The sequence below is a fragment of the Pagrus major genome, chromosome 22 (assembly GCF_040436345.1).
Source record: "Pagrus major chromosome 22, Pma_NU_1.0".
Lineage (NCBI taxonomy): Eukaryota > Metazoa > Chordata > Actinopteri > Spariformes > Sparidae > Pagrus > Pagrus major.
In genome coordinates this window covers 23,904,456-23,928,640 of record NC_133236.1, presented here as the reverse complement: position 1 = coordinate 23,928,640, position 24,185 = coordinate 23,904,456, and the positions used below count along the sequence as shown (strand labels likewise).

The window sequence follows — 24,185 nt, the reverse complement described above, 5'->3', positions numbered from 1 at the left end:
CTGTGTATTTGTGAGCCTCTCACGAAATACCAACAGAATCCTTTAACAATTTTCCATTTTGTGACACGACAGTTGTGCAAACCTTGACAGCTAAAAGGAAACCATCCTTCTCGTGTGACCAAGGTCACTGCTGTTGTGTTGCTACGTCGTAATGCAGGTGAGAAGCTCACGCGTTGGCTAACCAGAGGGCGAGCTACCTTTCATTCAGGCTTATTCCCCGCAAGCTGTGTCACTCTGTCAGGGGCAAAGCTGCCTTATCTGATTGTTATTAGGAGGGGGAAAATACACCATGATAAGGGTACAGATAAAGGTTAAGCATGAACCAGTGGTGTAAAAGGAGTGGTGCTGTTTGCTTACATTCGTTTAAGGAGAGGGCACGCTATCCATGCACATTAGCACAGACTGATAACTACTTCAAAATAAAAATTTGCTCAGTGGACTGTGAACCTACTCACTGGAAAAATATGAGGAGTGTTCAACAATAAATGAGGTGGCATACACAATCAAGACCTCTCAAAGAGAAGCAGACAGGGAGCGAGAAGACAGCTGCTCATTACAAAACAGTTTAATGACTCGACTCTTTAAGCAGCTTCACGATGGAACAGAATAATTATGATGTATTAACTATGTTTTTCTGATAGTTGGCAAGAAATCTCAGGAAGAGCTCAGATTTCAATTCAATTTGGTGGAAACTGATTCGATTTTAATGGCGATCACACCCTCACGTGGGCATTTATAAAGCGCTTTATGTTCTTCCAAATAACTCAACTGTTAGGAGAAATGAAATATTGAGCCAAATCACAGTAAATCAGATCAATCAGCAGCGATTTTTAAAACAGATGTTACAGCTGGTAATCACACAAAAGTGGCAAATATTCTTTGGTTTCGGCTTCTCGAATGTGTGGATTTGCTGCTCTGATGCGTTTCATGTCATCTTAATTGGGATATCTTTGGATTTCTGGACTGTTAGTTGGACAAGACAACTTATATGAAGATGTCACAACCTGTGATGGACATTTTTACAACCATTGATCTTAAAAAAAATAATCAGCAGATTAATCCATAATGATGATAATGGTTAGCTGCAGCCTACCATCAGAAACAAACAGCAATCCCACAGCCGCCATCTAATTGTTGACTACATTGTCATGTATGTAGAAAAAAATACAGAAAAAAACATGTTTTTGATATTTGATATTGTTTTCATATAGCAGCCAAGTTCCTTTTGCTTTCCTGTCATCAATTATTTTGCTTTGAAGCAACTTTTGTTGCAGTGACATCTTCAGGTAAATAATTAGCTAGTTGCATAAGTTGTCGGTGATAACGGTACACTGTCTTGGTTGACGCTAGCTTAGCATTTTGACAAGGGTTTGCTGAGATTGAGCCAGTGGCTGCGTCCGAAATGTCTGGACTTATTTTTCACAACTGGAAAAAAAAAAGTGTTATTCCACAGCGAGTAAAGTACTGGAAAAAAAGTAATGTTGTGTAATGGTACAGAATTCCAGGTTCAGAACTTTTACAGTAAAAGTAGCTGTTTATGCCTTTATGTACAAACTGATAGATTTACTAAAAATCACAATTTCATATTGTCAATGCATGAAAGAGTGTCTCTCATAGCTTTTCTTGCTGCCATGATTAACCCATATGTCTTAAAATATCAGTTTCATAATAATAAAATCATTCTGTGGATTTTTGTGTTTGTGTGTTTGCATATCGAGCTCCTGTTTGTGTGCGACAGTATGTTTTTCACCGGCTGTGACTGCAAACACCGCGGTGTGACACCTTGTCATATTGGTCATGGTTGAATTCACACACACAGACATGCTGCGCACACACAAATGCACGAGTCCTGCTGCGCTCACGAGGGCGACTGTCATCACATCACAGGGGTAGCATCTGACCTACACACACTACACCCTCTTTGTCCGCCTCCCTTCTCCACTCCTCGGCTCCCCCCTTTGTCTCAATATCACACTTTCTCTTTAAGCCCATTCCCTCCTTTTCTCCTCATTAGTCTTCATTCCCTGCATCACTCTTTCCCCCCTTTCTCCCTCCATCTCTCTCCGCTCAGAAGTAGGGCACAGTGGCTCGACTGTTTATAGCAATGCAGCTGCAAGCGGAGAGAGAGAGAGAGAGGGAGAGAAAGAAAGGGACACATGGGGGGGAAAACACAGGAGGGAGGAAGAAACACAGAGAGGAGCAGGAAGAGAGCATATACAGTCAGTTTGATATTTTCTTTACTGGTACAGTGCTGCACACCACCTTTGTTTCAGAACTGCCATTTCAGCTCGTGTCAAAGTCTGAATTTATGACAGCAACACGAAGATCTGATATACACAAAAACAACCTGTACAGGCAGCAAATCATTGGCTTATTTTATTACCTTGTATCTCCGTTTAATCATTAATCTAACCCACAGGTTAGCAGCGGTGATGACACGATGATATTGTACTTTTCTACCTTTTATTAACAGAAAAAATACAAGTTGTAGTTTGCTAGTTTCCTGGTAGTTGCAGTAGTTGGAATTTTCTTCAATAAAATAATTTTAAATGTCTTGCACTAGAATGGAAACTGTGACAAACAAGTGACTAATCCAATTTACTCCTTCAAACACTACAGGGAAAACTCTGAAGCCTATCTCTATCGACTGAAGCCTTCCTTCTCCCCACAGCTAATCTATATCACACTCCTTAAAAAACAGCAGCAGCAGCCAACTTGTCAGCCTGATACTGCGATAATAGGATCAGTGGCTCGTAATTAACATCCTTAAATTGTGTGAACTTACACTTACGGATGCGAGTACAATTAATCATCCTCTCTAAAGAGATTGTGTATCTTTTTACTATAATATCAGAGTAGTAACCGAGTAATAACAGAGTAGGAAGAATAGTTCTACTCCATCAACGCGCACTACCACCAAACTGAATTGGACATTCACCCAAAACCCAAATTAACCCTCAGTACGGCTTCTACAGAACAATGAGAGAGAAATCTCTGCTTAAAGCTGTAATCAAACCACAAAGCTGCATCAGTAATTATCCTCTAGAGCTCATTTCATCTGGTATGAGCTGAGGCAGAGCAGCCAGTTTTCTTGTGGTAAATGTGTGCTCTCACTTTGATAATTTATGCATCTATCTTAATCACCCTTTAACTGACCGTTTATGTTGTGTAACAAAACGCGTTAGACAGGCATAAAACAACGGTCATTGGGAAAAAAGGTTGCGGTTGTGGAGAAGTCTGGCTGATCTGTGCCACATGGTCGTGTATAAAAAGGAATGCGGTGAGATAATCCGCGAGGAGCTGTTTGTAAATCATTACAAAATCCCTCTACACTTAAAAATGTGTTTTGCTAATTGCCATTTCCCTTGAATGCCTGAGCTTCACTGTGCTGAATGATTTACACGCACCAGCAGACTGTTTTTACTTTCATCTGTTGAAGGTGGAAAGTTTCTTCGAGCTCACTTTAAATCTGAGGTTTGGAGGGCCAATCATTGTTCAGTGTGAAAGAAGTATGCAAACACAGAGAATGTGACGTAGGAGACATCTTATGTCCAGTAGTTAAACTTGAACTACAAATAAAGAAATTACTACTTTATCATACTAGTAACCAGCTAAGACACTAAACTAAAAAAAATGAAAAAAGTTACTTTGCAACATGCTTTGTTTCATTCTCCATTAATCAGTTTTCTTTAAAGAGCACTGATGGAGTTTCTGACCACTAGTGGTGCTATAGAGTAATGATTTTGTGAGTTTATTATCATTTTATTGCGCACACAAGGAGGTGTGTGTGCGCGTCACAACCTGCCACAGGTTTCACGCCACTGTGCTGATCAACGAGTTGGTGCCAGTAATGTGCAAAAGAAGCCTAGCAATGGCAAAAAAGGCAGTGAAGAAGAAACCTGCAACTTAGCGATCATAAACTGTCTGTAAACAATGCGTGGTTTATAATGTTTTTATAAAAGGCTTGGTAGGCTTGGTCAGATCTGTAAGTGAAAAGTGAATAAGTGTATAATCTTATTATTATGTGTTTTTATATTATTCTATTTTGTGTTGCGTTGCTTGTTCCTTTTTTTTCCCATCTATCGTTCAATCAAAGTTTTTCCCTCTGCTAATGATTTTTGACCTTTTGTAACAAGTGTATTTCCCTGGTGAGGCATCAATAAAGTCTTATCATCATCAACCATCCTTATGTCATCCTACCCACCATCAGGCTAGCTAACCTTGAGGTTAGCTGACGTCTAGCTAGCGCTTCATCTGGTTGGCCCAATGGTGTGAATGCACAGCCCATCTATCCAGGGATCTTTCTGATGGGTCAAAGTTTTGTGTGAATTAATCGAATCTCAGTCAGTCTTTTGAAATGCATTTATCACGCATGTTCATATCACGATGACGCTAAAAATAAGATTTATCCGTCGGCGCTAGAGAGCATCTTTAAGTTTTGAATGTCTGGAGGCATCCATCAGTAAAAGGTTGAAGAACACACTTTAAATTTAGAAGTGACAATTTATATTTTGCAGAAGGAGCACCGTAGGGAGACTTTTCCAGTAACTAATAACAAGACAACTACTTCAACATGTGGCAGAAGCTAATAAATCATAAGCCAGCAAGAGCCTCTGAGCAATAAGAGATTAATTATCTGACTGGAATACGACCGTTAGTCTACAAATACACACACACATACTACAGCATCCTGCACACAAAGAGAACTGCATGGTCACACTCTAACACAAATACTCCTTGCCCGTCTGTAGGTCACAGGCGATCATTGATGCAGACAGCTGACACAAAGCGACACACATACACACAAACACACTATACAACATGCATACAGTCCCTCCCAAATAGACAGCACCACTGACTACATCAATCCAACTGGTTTCTCCTACAACACACACCCACGCATGAAGACAGGAGCAGGAGACACTTACTGATTTTCTCCTCCGCTTGGGAGAACGGGAAGCAGCACAGTTGACCCATGGCGCCTCCTTCCCTCTCTCCTCCTGGTCACCTCTCCCTGATGTTGCCCCTCTCCCCCCTCTAAGACAGACGGATAGAGCGAGAGTCCTGCTACTGCCACCGTCTCTCCCACTCTTTATCTCCCTGTCTCTCCCTCTTCTTTGTCACTCTCTTTCTCCCCCCCCTCCTCGAAGGACAAACAGACCCGGTGAGGATGGAGGCAACAAAAAACACATAAACTCTCCCTTTGCCTCCGTGCAGCCCGGAGAAGACCGAGCAAGTCAGCAGACGATGAAAAAAATGAACGAGTGGCTCCTCGCTCTCGCTCTACTTTGCACTGACACAGGGAGGAGGGGTGTGTGTGTGTGTGTCAGAGAGAGAGAGAGAGAGAGAGAGAGAGAGAGAGAGAGAGAGAGAGAGAGAGAAGGATAATGGGAGAGCTGTGTGTGTAGGAGACAGAAAGAGAAAAAGAGTAATTTGTTTAATGTGAGGTGGGGAAAGCGGAGGAGGGATATGAATAAGATAGAAAGTGTCTCTATGTGTTTATATATGTGTGCATGTGTGTGTGTGTGTGAGAGAGTGTGTAGCTGAAAGGAGACAGAGGAGAACGGGTGTGTTGAGTAAGCACTGTGTGTATTCAAGACAGAGAAGGAGTGAGGCTGCTTGCGAGTGTAGCAAGTGTGTGGAAGAGGAAAAGGGAGCGGTATATATGAGGAGACAGCAGACACTGCTGTGTGTGTGTGCGTGTGTGTGTGTGTGTGTGTGTGTGTGTGTGTGGAGGGGGAGGGGGGGGGGGGGGGGGTTTCTAGGCTCCACCTCCCTCCTCTCGTCATCATAGCTTGAATAATGGTCGTTGAACAGCGGGCAGCTGCTGCCTGCTACTGCATGTATCTGTTATTTATGAGATCTGTCATGGTATTCTTATTTATATTTTTGGGGGAGAGACATCCTCAGAGAATAGACAACAAATCTATCAATATTCATAGTTAAAATGAGGTCAATTTCAAGGTTATGTATGAATTATGACGGGCGATAGACGGATAAGAGTGAAGATGGGTATGCCGGGGTGAAGGGCAAGGGAATATAGAGACGTATGAGGAGATTGTGAGCAGTTTCACATTTATATTCAGTACATTTCATATCATCTTGTATGCTGCAGTCATTCAGAAAATGCTGCAAAAGTGATGAATAATAGATACACCAGCATGGTACAAGGCTTTCCACATGGATATGGATATGGAGTAACCAACCAGTAGCCAGCTAGGTCAGCCAGTGGCAGGCACACACTGTCTGTAAATAGCTATTATGATTCGGGGCAGCTGATGTTAGTCTGCATAATCAATCAACTGTAAAAAATTCAAGAGTTCAAGAACATGCTGAAGTGTAAAATTACAGTATGAGGCAAGGAAAAGCATTAATTTTCCTTATACGACATAGGAGTGTAACTTTGCCTGTTTTAGTGTGTTTGCAATGCATCTTAGAGATGGCTCTGGTGGAAAAACCGCAGTGTAGATAAGGATAATTCATTAATTAATTTGTTTGTTCATTAAGCCGATAAACGTCTACGTGGTATGTGGAAAATGCAGCGTTTCAAGTGGACTTGAAGCCAACTATGCAGCTGTTAAGTAGCTCCCACAAGTGTTTTATGATGTTTTACGAAGTAGTCTAGACGTCCCCTCTCCGTGCAATCAATGCAATTCCCTAATGTGTTTTTTCATCAGTTATTTTGCTAACATTTGTTAAACACTGAGGAAGACTCTCCACTCTCTGCTTGGCAGGACATAAGCTCTCAGCGGAGCGTGCACACACACAAACAAACAAACAAACACACCCATATAGAGCAGCAGTTCCCAAATAGTGTGCCGCGAAACTAGTGTTGGAAAGTGTACTCAGTAACAATTAAACTATTGGTATTAAAATAAGTAAAAGTACAAAGTATTCCTCTCAAACATTACTCATAGTATTAGTTACTTTACTCAATAGCAGGCATTCAATCAAGGGGGTTTCTGTTCCTTCAAATGTTCAGTCGAAATCACTCCCAACTCCTGCGCTGTTCTGCTCGGTGGTCACGGTTACCTCTCCAAACCTGCGCCTGCTGCATGGTTTTGGCCTTTTGTCTGTAGGGTTAGGGTTACCCGAGCTGGACTCAAAAATGTTTAAATAGAATCAAAAATCAATAAAATAAAGTAGCCGGCTGAATTTAAAGTCCACCTGCCTCAAATCAACTCTGTTTCTTTGTTCTTTACTACTGTCATAGCCTGGAAATAAAGACAATTTTACTTAAACTGGCAATAGACACATTTTTTGCTGTAACTTATCATTCTGAAGTTATTAGTTAGTGCACAGTGGAATAGCTGATGAAGAAATGACACCATCTGCCTATAGACTGGTTCCCTATAAGGTTCGCTCTGACTATGCTATGTGGCCTGTCACTGACCTGGATTTTTCCCCGAGAAATTAAGGTCAAATTACGGCACAAAAGAAGCTGGTCCACCATTGCGTAACCAAAACAGGAAGAGGTATTGTTTCCCCTGGTCACTATCCTAACGTAACCGTGAAACAACTGGAGTAATTGTGGAAACTCTAGACTGCAAAAGAAAAAGAACCCCGCTGATGGAGGAGGGCAAGAAGGCGAAGAGGCAGAAAGATGGAAATCAAGGTAAAACAAGAGCGAACGGACAGGAAGTCACTCGATGCACAGCGCACAAGTGTCTTGTCAAAGTTGGCTCCCCTGTTGATATGCTTCCCCTCACCACCAGGACTTGAGATCTCTACTGGATCAGTAAGTCAGTAGGGTTGGTTTATGTTTGGATGGTAGCCAGGTTGCTAGCAGTAACCTTATTGCTAACGCTGTCTTTGTGACAACAACTGTGAGTTGAAGCCTTGATTATTTTAAGTGTATATATAAAAAATTATTTCATAGTTTTTTTCTATTATCTGTTCATAGTCCAGCCTTACCTAAAGAAAGAGATTCTCAAACCTCACAGCACGATCACAGTAATTCAGTCTTTTAGTGCAATCATGCACCCACTACGACTACTCCGGATCTGTTTTTTTCGTTCTCATCATCTCATCATATGTACTAAAATACCTCGAGCGATGCGTAATCCTGCTGAACAATGTTGGCAACGTCACTCGGATATTAGCATAAAAATACAAGCCGAGTAATTTTGATGCAATATATGTCCCGGTGCTTCAGCAGACAGACTTTTCTGCTTTCTCTCAGCTCATCTTCAGCACTGCATTTTGATGTAATGGCCTCAAACGAGCGCTCACAGCTGGAGCTCGGAGCTAGTCTGGCAGCATTTGTTGTTAGCGCCGACTGAAAGCTCTATTCTGACAGGGGAAAGTGGAAAAAAGTTTTTGCATCATCCACTAATCCATTGACACTGAGTTGTGATGATGGCTAACTACGAGTCAAAACAGACTTCAAGCTCTTTGAAGTTTGCATTTATTATAAATAAAAGCACCAGGAGAGCAGCTCAATGTACGGGAAGAAAATTGAGAATATTTGTTCTTTGAAGTGTCTTTGAGTGAGAGTGCATTGAAAAAAAACTACATTTATTGATATATATTATTTAATTGAGCTATTCAAACACATGTAACTAAAAAAAAAACGTATAGTACCCAGCTCCGGGCGATACTGAAGGGTAAGTGTACAGAAAACACAATCAGGAGATCCCTGATCGATATGACACTTACTCTGTGGAAATTCACACTTCATTCAAAACTGTGGGCTGCATGCCAAGTGCGCTCTGCAACAAACAGCAACCTAGATATTCAAACATTCATTATTTATAAGATGCCTATTCTGTTGTGATTTGTAGCTCCACATGCATTGATGAGGAAGCAGGTAGAACGGCGACAAAAGGCACTGCTTTTCAACCAGAAGGCCTTCAACTCAAGCCCTCTCCACAGCCTCCGCTGATGAGCCCTTGAGTAAAACAAATGAATCTCCACCAGTTCCTTTTTTTTTGTCGCTGCATGTGCACCACCCTGAAGAGGAGGCCTGTGTAGTTAAAAAGACATCTCTACTCTTCAGGGTAATGGAGGATTACAAACAAGGGGCAAGGGGATGCGAGTGTGAGATGCAGTGGCTAATAAACACATGCACACTCGCACAAGCACACACCATACATTGTAGTGAGCTCAGCTGTGGGAGTAGACAGTGGAGCCCTGTCTCCAGCGGCAGCATTCAACTCACAGCTGCCACTTTACACGCAAACACTCCTTCACACACACGCAGCTGTGATGACTACTATTTGTAGGACTTAAGTGTTGTCATAGATGTGACTAAATTACTATTGAATGTCAGATATTCTGTCGCCATATGTGTACATGAACACATCGCCTCTGCACACACACAAACATAGTCCTAACTGATGTGTTTTTTATTTATTTATTTATTTTTTTAAATTGTAATAGAAGTCATACATGGATTTATTAACTCTCCTGCAAGTGCAACTATAAAACAGCCTGGGGACTAATAGAGTTGAAATGTATGTTATCTGCTGTAATGTGCATGTTTGTGAGTACCTGATTAAAAGCCACATTCAGCTCACTTTCACCAAGGCTTTGCAATGCGGAGGGAGTGTGAAACGACTAATACTGCAACAGTGTTGACTTTGTTCAGCTGAAGGTCGACTCATGGTGCCTCACGACTTAGTCACAAGACAGGTTATGCACACAAAGAGAAAAAGACAACTGCATGCTGCAGATAACAGGGACTTCAGTCTGTTCTGCATGATACAGTGCACTGCTAAGCATATAATGTTAATAATTAACTGTAGGCATGTAAACAGGCACATACATAAAAGAAAAACAAGGACTGCACACAATATGATAAAAAGCTACAAGCCTGAGTGTTTATGTTCTGAATAATGTTGAGCCTGTGTGTGACATGCCTGCCGTTTTAGCATTCCCACTAGAATTTGTTTTAAACAGGGCAACAACAACAATTAAACAAGTGCAGCCACACAGTGTCCAGCATTCACACTCACTTTTACTACATTATTACGATATTCATATAGTACTGGTAGGAATACCTCAGCGTTTTTTTTTAATATTCCAAGTAAGGATTAACAATTACCTCTATCTCTTCAACTAACTTGATTATCTGTATCCGTACTCGAAATGGACAGGGGCGATGACGATGCCATTGTTAAACTATCCCATCTGGATTTGTAAAGATCAACAGATCATTGGTTTAATGGCTGGACAACTGTCATATACATTTTCAAAATTGTCTTTAAAAGATAGGTATTTTACAACAATATCTTGACTTTATCCTGGTGGCCTTTTTGCACGTTAGGGTTCAGCTACTTCAAATAATATTCATTCACTAGAAATAAAGACTGTAGAGTTCAACAAAGAAACATCACCCTTCTGGGATTCAACAATCAACAACAAAAGACAGATATCAGTTTGTTACAAGGTTTGGTTTCTCAAATCTGTCCTGAGTAAGCCCTCTGCCCAAACAAATCAATGAAGGATCTCTGGTAATGTTATTAGTTCAGTTCAGTTGAGTTCAGTTCTTCCCCCAAGTGTAAGTTCTTTCCTCGAAGAAATCAATAAAGGAAAAAGAAAATAAACCAAACATCTCAGACCCTGTCGGAGTGACCTCTGGTACCAGTCAGTTTATCATCTTTGTGCACACAGAATAAGTCTCTGGAAGAGCAGCTGCAGGCGACCGATGAGCTAACCGTGTCATCTTTTAAGTCTTGATAGCTCACTATGATCACTTTTCCAATCTTGAATTAGAATCGTGATATCCATATTACAAAGAGAATTATTTGAAGTAGTCTTTTATAAACTAGAATAAACAAACATTACACGGATAATGACACATTTTACTCAGATGATACTCGTATTTGTAAGAAGTACATTATCTGCTCCAGATACTTGCTCAACACTAAATCCAATTGTACACAAGTCAATGTGATTGCTGCTATGAACAACTACATGTGAGTGAAAGCTATTGGCAGAAAACACCCAGTGTTATTACAAATGGGCGTTGCTCCCCTGCTGCTCCTTTTTTGATCCTGGTTCAAACACTCAGCTTTAAGCAGTTGACAATGTTTTGTCAAAGAGGTGCAAATCTTCCATACTGGTGACAGCTCCTCTCTGGGTGTCGCCAAGAGCAGAAGCCTGCAATGTGGTGGGATTTTTTCCACTATGAAAATCATGAACACTTAATCCAACAGACAAAGACAAGATTATTTATACGCTTTGCCGAATTCAGCCTAGTTTTGACGCTATACCAACTGGGCTTGGGAAACAAACACTGTAGTATGCAGTGTGGTGGTTATGCTGCTGGTATATACTGTAGATTCAGCTGCAGGTTATTTTATCCAATTGAATTATGATATGGCCCCAATACCTACCATTCAATGACTGGACAACTGGAACTCCATTTATTTTTTAATTACAGCTGTTGCTCTGAGTGGAAAAATATTTTAAAGCGTCTCTTAATTAACACATCCGGCTCCATCTCACTCAGTGAAAACTACAGGCCTCGTTAGGTAAGTTGATCAGTGGTTTCATAGCATCTATTTGGTGAAACTAATACAAGATTAGTGTTCTTTTGCACTGCAGCAGACAAACTCACCATTTATTTAGTTGTTGGGTTGAATGCCACTGCTTTGTGTTATTTTCTATTTGCTCATCCAAACTGTTCCAGTTGTTAAAGCTTTTCAGAATCGATGATACAGTTAACAGCTGCAGGATTCTTCTGCTGCCGAGGGTTTGCTATGATATCTTGAGGTTATCTGCATTATTCACAGAGCATTCTTGATTTGATATTGGCTAAAAGAGACATTTGTGTCATTGTAGCAATCAGATTGTAATCAGAAAAGAGTCAACCATGGTCGTAGATTTCTTCTAAATAGAACTGGTTGCCTTTCAAAGTTTTCAATGTGCGGCAGCCAAATACGTTTGTCTCGTCTTAATGAATCTTCAAAATGAGCAACAGTAAAATAAATGTCAAGGGACAGCCAGACAGAGAACCAGATGGAGAAAAATCTTTTGGTTGGTTTCTCATCAAATCCGACACAAAAAACCTGAGGAACAATTTTCTCTTTCTAAACCCTTATCCAATCTTCCTCCCACTGTCACTGCGCTCAACTATTATTCTTCTCCTATTGTTTCCATCTGACTCTGTCTTTGCTTGAACCGCACCGGCCTCTTTGGTCCTTCCTTTAATATCAAACTTGAGTTCGCTCGTCTGTTTAATGTCAACTTCGCTCTCAATTTTCTCCAAGCGTCTGTCTGGCCGTCCTATCTGCTCTCCTCATCCTCGCTATGTGTTTAATTCCACTGCTCGTGCTACCCTATTCTCCTCTCCTCTGTCTCTCCTTTCTCTTGCCATACTCATTTATCTTTCTTGTTCAATCTCACTCAGTCCTCGCTCTATCCTCTTCAATCTCCAATGTCTTTCTATTGTCCTATCTGCTCAATCACTGTTGTTTGAGTTTCTCCTTCTTCTCTACCCGAGCCGTTTTCCCTTCGGTCCTTTTCTACTCTCATCTGGTTAATCTCACTCCAGCCCTGCTTTATCCTCTTAACATCCACTTGCGTGAACAATAAGTTGCCAGGTGCTTATCGTTAACAAGAGACAACATCAGGGCTGTATGAAATAATCGAAGCTGCATTCTTAAAATTGACATTCGAATTTGAAATTAACATTTTAAATCCGCTCAGGTTTGTTTTTTCTTTAATATGTCTAGCCATTCTGTTTAAACTTGGTATTTCTGCACAGTTGCAGATAAAGGCTAGAATTATTTGTAGAATTAGATTCCAGTGGTGGCTTCATAGAATTGATTTCGATTTGGTTTGATCGAAACATTGCAAATATCTCCAAAGTGTTGGCTTTCAGCCTTTCAAGAACAATGTTTTCCACTGCTCTCCTGCTTTATTTATCTCCACTAATTATATCTATTGTGGCCCTACCACTTACTGTAGTAAATCATTATGTACCTGCAATTACTTGGCACTCTATTTAATCTGATGGATCTTTTTATTCGAAATGAGCTTGGTGTGGAATGAGAAATGTTTTTTTAGGGTGATATCATAAAACATAACGACAGACATTCAAAGCTTCATTTCGAAAACCCTCAATAGAAGCTTATAATTAAAAAACTATATCGGGTGCAGCCCTAGATAGCACACTGTGCAAAGGCTTTACTGTACTTGCTTTACTAACATTTAAAAAGCACCATCACGGTCTTATTGCTACCAAGATGTCTTTATGGCTCAGCAGACGCTGTCGGTAGCTGCCTCAGCAACTTGCAACTTGTAATACCGGGATCATACTACATGACATTTGTGTCTTTCAAGATGGTCAGCATGAGATTCAGCAAATGCTGCCATGATTTTGGCTGAACGCAGACCAATCATATCTTGCCATCGTTCATGGTCTGACAGGGCTCAGCTCAACTGGATTTGGCAGAGAGTAAGCAAGACGTGGACACTGAACTGGAATTGATCACGGCCGCCAAGACTGACTGAGATCCGTTTGGAAACAGGGGATACAGTACGGAAGTGTTATACAGCGGCTCGGACCAGGACTATGACTTCGGGGAGGACAAAACATGGCAGGCAGGGACGGGAGAGGCATGCAGTGGAAGAGAAACAACAAAAGGAGCCGGACATCAGAAGCAGGGAAATCGATGTGTAGGGCAAGAATATTTCAAATCTTCCTCTGTGAATTTAGGATCTATTTTGCCCAAACCAGAGATGATTGTGGAAGGACAAACCTGACAAGACTGTTGGTGAGTTTTGTTGTTTGTTTTGTTTATGTGTTTATTTGAATTAATGAATGAAAGGTTTCATTCAGAGTGTGTAGGGTTGTATATTTCTGTTTAGTAAGGAAAATAAAAGTAGTGTGTTTCCTTTTTTGAAATTTTGTAAGTTTGTTTTGTTTATTTATTATCTTTGACTAAGCATTTTTTGAATGTTAAAACTAAAATTCTGTCCATATCTTATATTACATTATTACATATACATTGCTCCTTTAAAATTAGCTGTATCTTGTGTATTAGTTCAGCAGGTGTACATGTTAGTAATGGATTTCTTTGCAGGCATTTTTTCAAAGGTTTGCTGACACTCTGTAATTCAGAGTCACGGATATTTCCCTCTTCATAAAAAGAAAAAATCTGAAGGCCTGTTTTTTCCCCCAACTCTGCATTATCAGTCCCCTTGTGCCATCGGTATCAGTTCTTATTGTTGAAATGCACATTTAATCAAGGCTTTTTAATTTCTTTCCAACAATAACTCTCTGGCTGTGGATAACAATTTCTTCCCCTAAAAAGAGCGCTTTCTTCATTGTGTTATGCCCTGCAGTGTTGCAGAGGTTATGAAATTACTAAAGGCTCAAGCGTGTTAAAATGCCATGCTTCTGCGGTATGAGATGGATACAAGCAATGCTAAAACAAAGGCTGTACTCAGATGGTCTCTCTAATGAATTAGCTATTCAGATGCCCTCTCACTCTAATGCATTAGGGAAAAGAGGGAGAGAGGATGAGGAAAGGGAAGAGGGATGAGGGAGTCCACTCAAAACAATTAATTATGAGAAACCAGTGAAAGCCAGTGGTGATGTGCCAATCTTTCCACGAGGGATGCCTTAAAACCAATTCAGATTTCAGGCTGATTGTTTTCGCTTTTTTAGCAATTTTTGTCACTCTGCACCCAAAAGTGGAGGGGCAGAGGACACTGATCACTACTGTTTAAAAGAGAAGTTCACATAACAATGACAGCTTTGAAAACGCTATCGGAATACAAAGTAAAGGGAAAAAAGGGGGATGCAAATGAGCTGCAGAGTCCCAAGATAAATGAACACTCACACTACAGTGTTTGGGCTGGAAGTGGTGTTCATAAAATCTATTTTCCACACAGGTTTTTCTAAAACTGAGGTTTTTTTAAATTTTAAATCAAAATTTTCCCCCGCTCTTGCGACCATATTTCGTACAACATTTAAAGCAAAGCAAGTGTTTTTGGTATCATTATTATTTTTATTATAAAGTAGATCCATCTTCAGAAGGAGGAAGAAGACAAAATTCCATCGTAGAAAGCCATCCATGCTAGCTCATTGATGAGATTTTCATATCAATAACACTTGATTACAGTTTGAGCCCATTTACCGCGCTCCAGCTTACATTTAAAGCCTTAATAATCCCTGAATACCGTAAAAACAACTATTAATTCCTCAATATTGCTGCATCAATAGCTGCACTTCCCTGATTCAATATATTTTTCCAGAGAGAAATTAACCCACTTACATGCAAATTAGCGAATTGCGTCATCTGGCACTCGTGACTGGAAAATAATTGCTGCCAAAGACCCATTTTATAGGGAAAAGCAAAGCAGTACAGTCTGTACAGAAATTAATGACCTCAACGAAATACCAAAAGGTCACAGAGCCACAAAGCACCCTCATCTGTCCGTGTGTGCAAACTGTTTGAGTGCTGCGTGTTAGCGTGTGTGGGCTTCTGTATGCATATATTTATTATATTCATGCTGGTGTAAATGTGTTTCTGTATGTAAAGCTGTGGGTGAGCGTATTATACTGTAAATACCAATAGGCCATGACAGGAGATATACCTACCAGTCCACTGACTGAGTACTATCTCCACTTTACAGACCGACTGGAAATGTCAGACTGACCATTTGTTCGTGCCACAACATTATGGAGTTTTTCTCTTCACATACTGCGAACTGGATTGTTTTCAGAGTAACTGAAAGAAGTCATTGTTTTTTCAAACGAGTACCTTCTGAAGTGACTTGACGAGTGGGCCTATAATCTATGTCGCAAACACTCCCTTCTTTGATTACCTCCATTCTTTCCATGACATTAACATCACATTCCAACAGAGTGGCGTGGAAAAAGAATGAGAAGAGACTTAAGTGTGTGTTTCTGTTCTGGGAAATAAACTTTGTTCTGAGTTATAAACTTTCCTCCATCTGTCTAAACAGAAGCTGACACAATATTTTATGTCATTTCTTCTTTAGTATGTATAACAGAGGAGAGAGGGGAAAAAAGACATGATGGGTAAAAGGAGGACAATATGTGAATAATGCTCTAATCCTGATTTCTTACCATTGTCATTGCAAATTAAAGTTACAATCATTAAAGCCGCTGTAATTTAGATTTATGTAATAACAATGTATCGAATGACTGTGATCTGTGAATCTGATACTATGAAACCTACATCTGCAGCTCCCCTCATTTTTCCAGAGTGAGTTTCAGCTCACTGTTCAGCCTTCTGGTTCACGGACTGTTTTAGTTAACTCTCATTGCTCTCACTGAATCCTATTCGGATGGAGCAGGCAGCCGTTTTGAGCAAAAAAAAAGATCTAACCCACTGAACTCACTGTGCAACACCTGCTCAGCTGCAAATGGTGGACTAACATGCACCAGAAACAGCTCAAGATCAAAAATAATGTTGCTCTGTAAATGCTGGATGTGTAAATTGGAACAAGTTTGACATTTTAACTAAAAAGTAGTGATATGTCGATGTTTTGTTCACAACTTGTTTCTGGTACCCCAAGTGTAGTTAGTGGAGGGGTCCGCCATTCCCATGTGGGACTCAAATTACCTTCCTACACACGAGAGAAAGTTACTTAGATGATGACTAGACTGCCTAGAATTTAATCAAGGGTTACCGATATCTCATTGATATCAACTAGAGCATGGATACCCGACCCAAACCCAGGCCAGATTCAGACAGAAATTTAGAAATGATGTCCGGGTTTGGGTTGGGTTCGGTCGCATCGTAGATATAAACCATATCTCTCTATTTTTTTAATTTCATAGCAATATGCGCAGAAAAATGGCTTTTTGCGGTAATCTACACTGTAAATGTCTGTAAGCAGGGTAAACAGGCAAGATGTAACCATGGTAACTGGTTCAGAGTCAGGTTCAGAGGTTAAAAAACAGCATGTCAGGCTCGGTTACTTCTCTCTAGGACTCAGTCGGGCTCGAACAGAAGACTTATATCTAATATCAACCTCACTCCTTCCTTTCACTTTGGTGTTTTGTTAAAACAAACAACCTGTAGTATAAAATTGAAATTGCTGTTACCATGGTAACCATGCATGTCGCCAAACCCACCTGTATTGAAATCCTAAGGATTATAATGTAAATGAGGAGTTCACATATATCCAATGAAAACTCCCGTCTCGTCTTGTCACCCTTATTTCTCTCGCTGTCTATGTATTCTGGCCTCCTCCCCCATCTCCCTCCCGAACACAGCCTATAGGGTTGTGTATCACAGGCTTTGGTGTGGATTATCTTGTCCTGTGGATTATGAGATTAACAAATGCAACCAATCAGACACTGACCCCTGTGTACCACCAGAAAAAGCACACTTAACCTCCGTGACACCCTGTGAGGAACAGGGATAAACCCGACGAGAATCATTTTAACCAGGCGATATCGCTTTCTCTGGTGTCAATTACACAGTTTGACAGAGTGATATCATGTGAAGCGGCAGTAAATCTCAGTGGTATAACCAGGACGATACAAGAAACTATTTCTTTCAGTTCTACCAACCACACAGTCTATATTTCATTACACAATATCTAATGTATGATGTCATTTCTACTCAATCATTTAGTTATAAGTAATATCAGCTCTTACTGAAACCAAAAAGTACGCAATATAGCTGCCTCCTCATTTCAACTGTTTATGTTATTAGCGATCTCTTACTTGAATCTGTTGAATTGGTGGATAAAGAGTCAATTCATTATTTCTTGCTGCATCATTGTCTTCACTGAGCAATGAGACTGCTGAGTGCTGGCTGAGTAACAGCTTTCCTATGGAGAGAGCCATGCCAACAACCCAAATGTTGAGTGCAGTGTGGCTTTATAACACTGAAATCTACAGCTCTACCATTCATTAGACATATATTTTTTAAGATTGATTGATGTGTTTTCTAAACTTCCATGCAGGATTGTTTGCGTTCGTGAATCTAACAGCTACTGTATGCTTTAGAGGTTGTCCATGCTAGTTTGTTGACATATGCAGTCATCATCTACAGTAGGAAACTTGTGCAGTACATCCGGCTAAACTGGTCACACTGGTACTACCGTTTTCTCTTGAAGTTATTAATCATTGTTGTAAAAGGCTGGGTAATTAATGATTTCAAAATACATCTATGAGATTGAGATGCAACTGTCTCACCTTGACACTTTGGCCATGTCCCATATAACATCTCTAAGGCTCAATTTATCTTGCATGGATTTAGTAGCATGCTGTGTGTGTATGTAAATTCTGCAGAACAGCAACTACTGTGGCTTCTACAGGATTATCTCACATTTAATTTAATATAAAAGGTCACTTTCTGTAGGAAATTCAGGCATCTGGTAGTGTGATTGTAGATTGAAACCAACTGAACACTCCTCATCTCATGCCTCCCCTATGGTGGATGCTAAAAATGCAAAAACAGACATACTAGTCTACTTGGATGGTGCAACATGGCAGAATCTGTGGAAGAAGACCTGCTCCTTCTGTAGCCAAAAAAGGTAGGGATGTCCCGATCAGGTTTTTTTGCCCCCGAGTCCGAGTCCGAGTCCTTTGATTTTGAGGACTTGCCGATACCGAGTCCCGATCCGATACTTTTATAAAACAATAAAAAATGAAGAAGAGAAAAGAAAATTGTGCAGGATGTCCCTTTTATTATATTTTAACACGTGTACTGTTGTAAACTGAGCACATAGGAGGTAGGCAGCTTGAACATTCTTAAGTCAGTACAAAAAAATATTCTTCACATTAGAAGTAGAACAACTACTAGTGCAACATTAGAACTTAGTGCAATCACAGACTCAATAGTCTAGTATATCACAGACTCCATATAGTCTAGTACAAATATAGCAGCTTAACTTAAAATGCCAGTCAGGCATTAAAATATAAAATAAAACTAATGAACAAATAAAACAAATTTAAATGAAAGTGGCTAAAGTAAGGCCAGTATTGTGCTTTTTGAAAGCTTCATCCACTGTGGGCTGGATAGCCTTCGGCTTGGTTGCCTGTGTAAACTGTGTGTATTGCGCTGGGTGTTTATTTTTCAGGTGTCGTATCAGGTTAGTGGTGTTAAAAGCAGCTTTGTCCTTGCCACCCCTCGAAATCCCCATTTGACAAATCTTACAGTTTGCGATAGCATCGTTCTCCTCGTTCACTCTGAAGTAATTCCACACAACAGACATGATAGCAGAGGGCTGCTTCAGCTTCAAAACAAACAGGCGTGCTCTGCGCGCATGCGGTGTTTCTGCGAGCTGTCTGTCTCTTGCAGAAAGGGCTCTGGCTGTGTGTCATGTGACACACACAGACAAGGTCTGACTCGGTGCGGTGCGGTGGTAGTAAATACTAATTTTATTCGAATTTATGTTTAATCACCAATAGCCAATATATTAAAAACTGATAAAAATAATGACTTTCAATATATATATATGTATATATATATATCCGATCCCTGATCGGCTCATAACGTCCGAGTCCGGATCGAGTCTGCAATCACGTGATCGGCCCCGATTTCCGATCACGTGATCGGATCGGGACAACTCTAAAAAAAGGCTCATTCCAAGGTAGCAAAAACACAATGATTCTTAGTTTCAGGTGATTATATTATGAATATTACATTACAGTTCTGCACGTAAATCCCCCTAAATTCTACACAGTGATGTTTGTAAATTAAAAAGTTGCAGTAAATAAAGTAAAATATCATCTAGGTTTGTGTTAAACCGCTCAGTGCACTATGTCTCGCTCAACATGCGTCACCAACACCAACATGGCTGCCACCTTGGCACAAAAAAGGTACTAAAAAGATTAAAATCACAATAAACCTGGCCATACTGACATCTGCAGTTATGTTAAAAGGAGAGTTTATCAGTATTGTGAGGAAGATAATATAGTAGACCAGCTCTACAGTGTTTAAGTTACAGGTTTTGGTGACCTTTCAACAAGACAACGTCACTAATGCAACTGTCAAGTGTAGTCTTTCTAATAACGAATTTTCAGTCTTATATTTCATTAGTTTTATTATAAACTGTGACCTTCTCAGGCTCAAGAAATGATTCGTCTTTCTCCATTCACTATCATACATTTTTTTCCAAAATACGGTCCCAGGAGGAAAACCTGAAGGGAAGTGTCTTTGGCACTCTATGTGCTTTAAGTACATCATCATTAAGGGACCTGACAGAGAGCGAGTGGAGTGGGACCACATGCAGGAAACATCAAACACATCTGCTGAGGATAAGATTGATTGAGATGTAAGATGTAGAGTGAGTTCAGTTACTTTAACTTTGTGAATCCATCATCAAAAATCTGGAAGGGAAGAGCCAACGTTATCAAACTGACTCAATAATGTCAATAACACCGCAATAGCTACTGTATGTCAGGCTGCAAACATTAGCTGTCATAAGCTACTCGTAACACCAGACCAGGTGATCTGAAACGAACAAGGTGCGTTCTATTTCTTATGAATGAAGAAGACGCCGACTGTATTTAGTCTTCTCTGAAAATTAACATAGTCGTGGTATAAAAGGTTTATGTAACTTATAAGCTTGAGGGTGACAGACACTTAATTCCCACCACTTCACTCACAGACAGCGAGCATTATAGCCCCGCATTTAAAGTTTCCAAACCGTGACACTGTGTCGCGAGTGCTACTCCATGATATCAGAGTACTGGGTGCAGAGCTCGGCTCTACCTCTCTCGCATTTTAAATGTGTGTGTGCATTGTTGTGAAAAAACACTTGACAAAAACAGAAGCTTTTTGATGATGAGAAGTGTGAGGTAAACATCCCCCCTGCTCTGTCTGTCACTCCCACACATACACACCACACACACTCCCACACACACACACACAGTCGCTCTTTGTCTCTCACAGACAGCCCAGCGATCCACAAAACATTATGACAGCCTAGTTCCACTTCTACTGACAGTGTCGCTCTGTCACACACACACACACACACACACCAATTAGTGCAGCTACTTGACAGCGGGACTTAGGAGTAATGTATACATACACGCTTGAATTGCTCATACGTACCTGGAGGTATACACTAATCCTGTTAACTCTGTGACAACATGATAATTCATCCATGTTCTGTACATATGGTTTTAGTTAGTGACCAAAATGCACATAAACCTGTTTTTCACTTAATAAGATTAGGGCAGAACTGAATGATTTATTTTTTTTAAACTGACTATTAATTTGTAGATTATTTTCTTGATTGATCGATAAGTTGTTTGGTCAATAAAATGTCAGAAAAATGTGAATTTTATCCACAACACAAAGATATTCAGTTAACTGTCATAAAGCATTAAAGCAACTAGAAAATATTCACATTAAAGAAGCTGGAATCAGAGAATTTTGACTTTTTTCTTTAAAAAATATTCAGAATTTCTAATTAGGCAATAATAAGAACATATTTTGGTGTGCATGGTTTGTGTTTATCCTCCTTCAGTGGGATCCTTGCGTTGTCTCTGTAGGTACTCAGATAGATGACTTGAATGACCTCTAATCTCCTAAGACATAGCGGCATCAAAAAGCCAATACATGAAAAAATGTACACGTAACAGATAGTTACACAAATCATTTATTAATGATCAACGTTTACAAATATAAACAAATGTATTACTTTTACTGTTGGGTTATGAGAGTGAGAAACCTGCATGACAGACATGAAGCCATGATTTTATTACTTGACAATTAATATCTCATCAAATGTGGAAATTAAAAAAAAAATGCAACAGATAAGCTCTTCCTCTAAATGGATTATAACTAATATTTATACCAGTTGAACAGATTAATTGATTATCATATATTTGGGGATCATATTAGTAGATGACAACTTATCCTTTAGTTGTTACACCTCTAGATATTATTTTAAAATGGCACATTCAGCATTCAGCTTATTTTTGTCCTTACGTAGCCCATATCTAAATAATATAAAAGTACTTTAATAAAAAGTAATGAGCCAATTTTAAGACATATAGCCACAACGTCAAGCTTTCTTTTAGCTGAGGCTGCCATAAAAATGCTGTTTTGATTCTTCTGTCAGCTTCTGGGGCTGTGATCATGGGAAGGTTGCTTTGAATATAACCACAGACCACACTAGCTGGTAGTTCAAAGCAGGTTGGCCTTTTTTTGGGCCGATGCAATGATGGTTTCTGTCTGCTAACATTTTCACAAAAAGCTCCTGCATAACAGACCCTGAAAAAGAACAACATTTTTTTCTGCCTCCGATATAAGTGCATGATGTTGCACTACTGGTAAGCTATTTCAGAAGGAACAGGCCATTTTACTGGGAGCAGTGATTCATTGGGTATTTATCAAGCCTTTTCACTTGCAAGCTTCTTTGAAGCATAAGAAAGCAGTTTAATTAGAGCCTGGCAGATATGGGCCTATATGAAAACTTTTTCTTTAAAACAGAACATTATGCAGAAAAAGATGTTTGGGGAGATATATAATTATTAAATCCCAAGTGAAGTTTACTGTTTCACTGTCACTTTGGAGAATAAAGTTTATTGTTAACCTCTAACTATTCTGCCTCAGTTACCTTATAGTTACATATATTTGCCACATTTGAGGCATCGCTGCAAAAAAATGGGGAAATATCAGCCGATATTGAACTGAATTTTTTTACTCCCTAATATTGGTATTTGCACAGGCCCCAAAAATCCAGTATTGGTTGGATTCTTAAATGATTCAATGATATTACGAACAATGATTTCCACATCTCTTCCAGACAGCTGCCATGAGGAAACAGTAGACAGTGCATTTGCCAATCGATCTTGGCTCACAACAAAGCTCCGCACTTGTTGCATCTCACATCTGCTTTGGCAAAGCCAGATGAGAGGCTGTGGAACATAGAGTGTCTGCTCATAAACTGATTCTGACTAATTGTTTCATCTGTTTACATACAAAACTGATATATTCATAAAATAATCATCAAATATGAGTTTTCTATTGAGAGAGAAAATGCTCTGATCGCTGCAGGCATGCTGTTACAATGGGAGCACATCAACACACCCTGTCTGGCTTTAGTCCAAGTCCCACAGGGGTCAACAGTGCCATCTGGAGTTCATGTGAGGTTACACAGTCACATAAACAGCTCAATAACAAGCCTTGGCAGCACAGATGAGAGATGACTCAGGATATAAAAAATCTGTTCATCAATTTCTGTACACTGATCTGATTTGTGCCATATTTTTAATCCACAACACACTGAGTCTCATTCAACCAAGCATATCTTCTATTCAGTTACCAGCTGAAGACCAAGACAACAAGAACTTGTTTACTTCAGCCAACACAATCTGAAAACAGTCAGAATAAATCTACTCAAACTGTGACAAAAAGGGGACAATTTTCTCCACGCTTCACTGCCACACCTCAGGAAATGCACATCAGAAGCGGTACATGTTCCATCCACATCAAACTTTTTAACCAACTGCAGCAACTCATTCAGGCCCACCAGCACTGCATCCATCGAGTGCTGCCAACTTTTGAAAAGACCTGGCGGGGTGATAAACTGGGCAGCCATGTCAAAAATGGAAATGAGCTTGAGTTTCCCCACGGTGCTTGATTAGGCCAGTTTGCCTCAGCTGCTTGATGCTGTCTCTTTCAATACACATACGCAAATAAACTGACCTCCAGTCTCCATCATCAACCCATCTTTGTTAACTGGTATAAAGTATTGTTGCATATACTGTTTTCAAAGTTTTTTGCAAATCTATACAACATTTACAAATGGTACTGAATGACCAACGTAACAAACACATAGATAAAGATGAAACATGTAAATAAAAAGATAACAATGACAGCATTGTATTACCTCTAAATATGCTGCTGTGAACAAATGTTGCTCAACTACCACTATGAGAAACTCACTGTCCTGTATGTGAGCAGAAAGCGCCCTCTGCAGGCTCAAAACTGCACAAACAAACAAACACAAAGAAGTGTTGTTTGTGGGTGCTCGTGCGTACTAACCAATTTGTAGTGAAGTCTCAGTGTGGTAATATCCGTCTTGTTGCTTCTTTTTCAACATGGAACAAAGATCCAGCCGCTCAACTGTCTGGTCTCCAAAAAACCTGAGTGCAACAGGGAGAACAGACAGTGACAGTGACACAGTGGAAGACAAAGAAGAGGGTGTTGCTGCCTCCAGCAGACAGAAAAAGGCAGATGTCAGTCATTATAGTCGCCTGGTGGCAACGATCACTCAAATTAAACGCT

At 40.0% G+C, this 24,185-nt stretch overlaps 1 protein-coding gene across 3 annotated transcripts in view; it reads right to left on the bottom strand.

Annotated features, from left to right (window-relative positions):
• Positions 1 to 24,185, bottom strand: part of LOC141018034 (A-kinase anchor protein 7-like) — a 50,565-nt gene that overhangs the window by 15,071 nt on the left and 11,309 nt on the right. For all 3 annotated transcript variants that reach the window (XM_073492890.1, XM_073492891.1, XM_073492892.1), the window contains one exon: positions 23,943 to 24,043. In XM_073492890.1, coding sequence (XP_073348991.1) covers positions 23,943 to 24,043 — 101 coding nt within the window. The remainder of the gene's footprint in view (positions 1 to 23,942; positions 24,044 to 24,185) is intronic.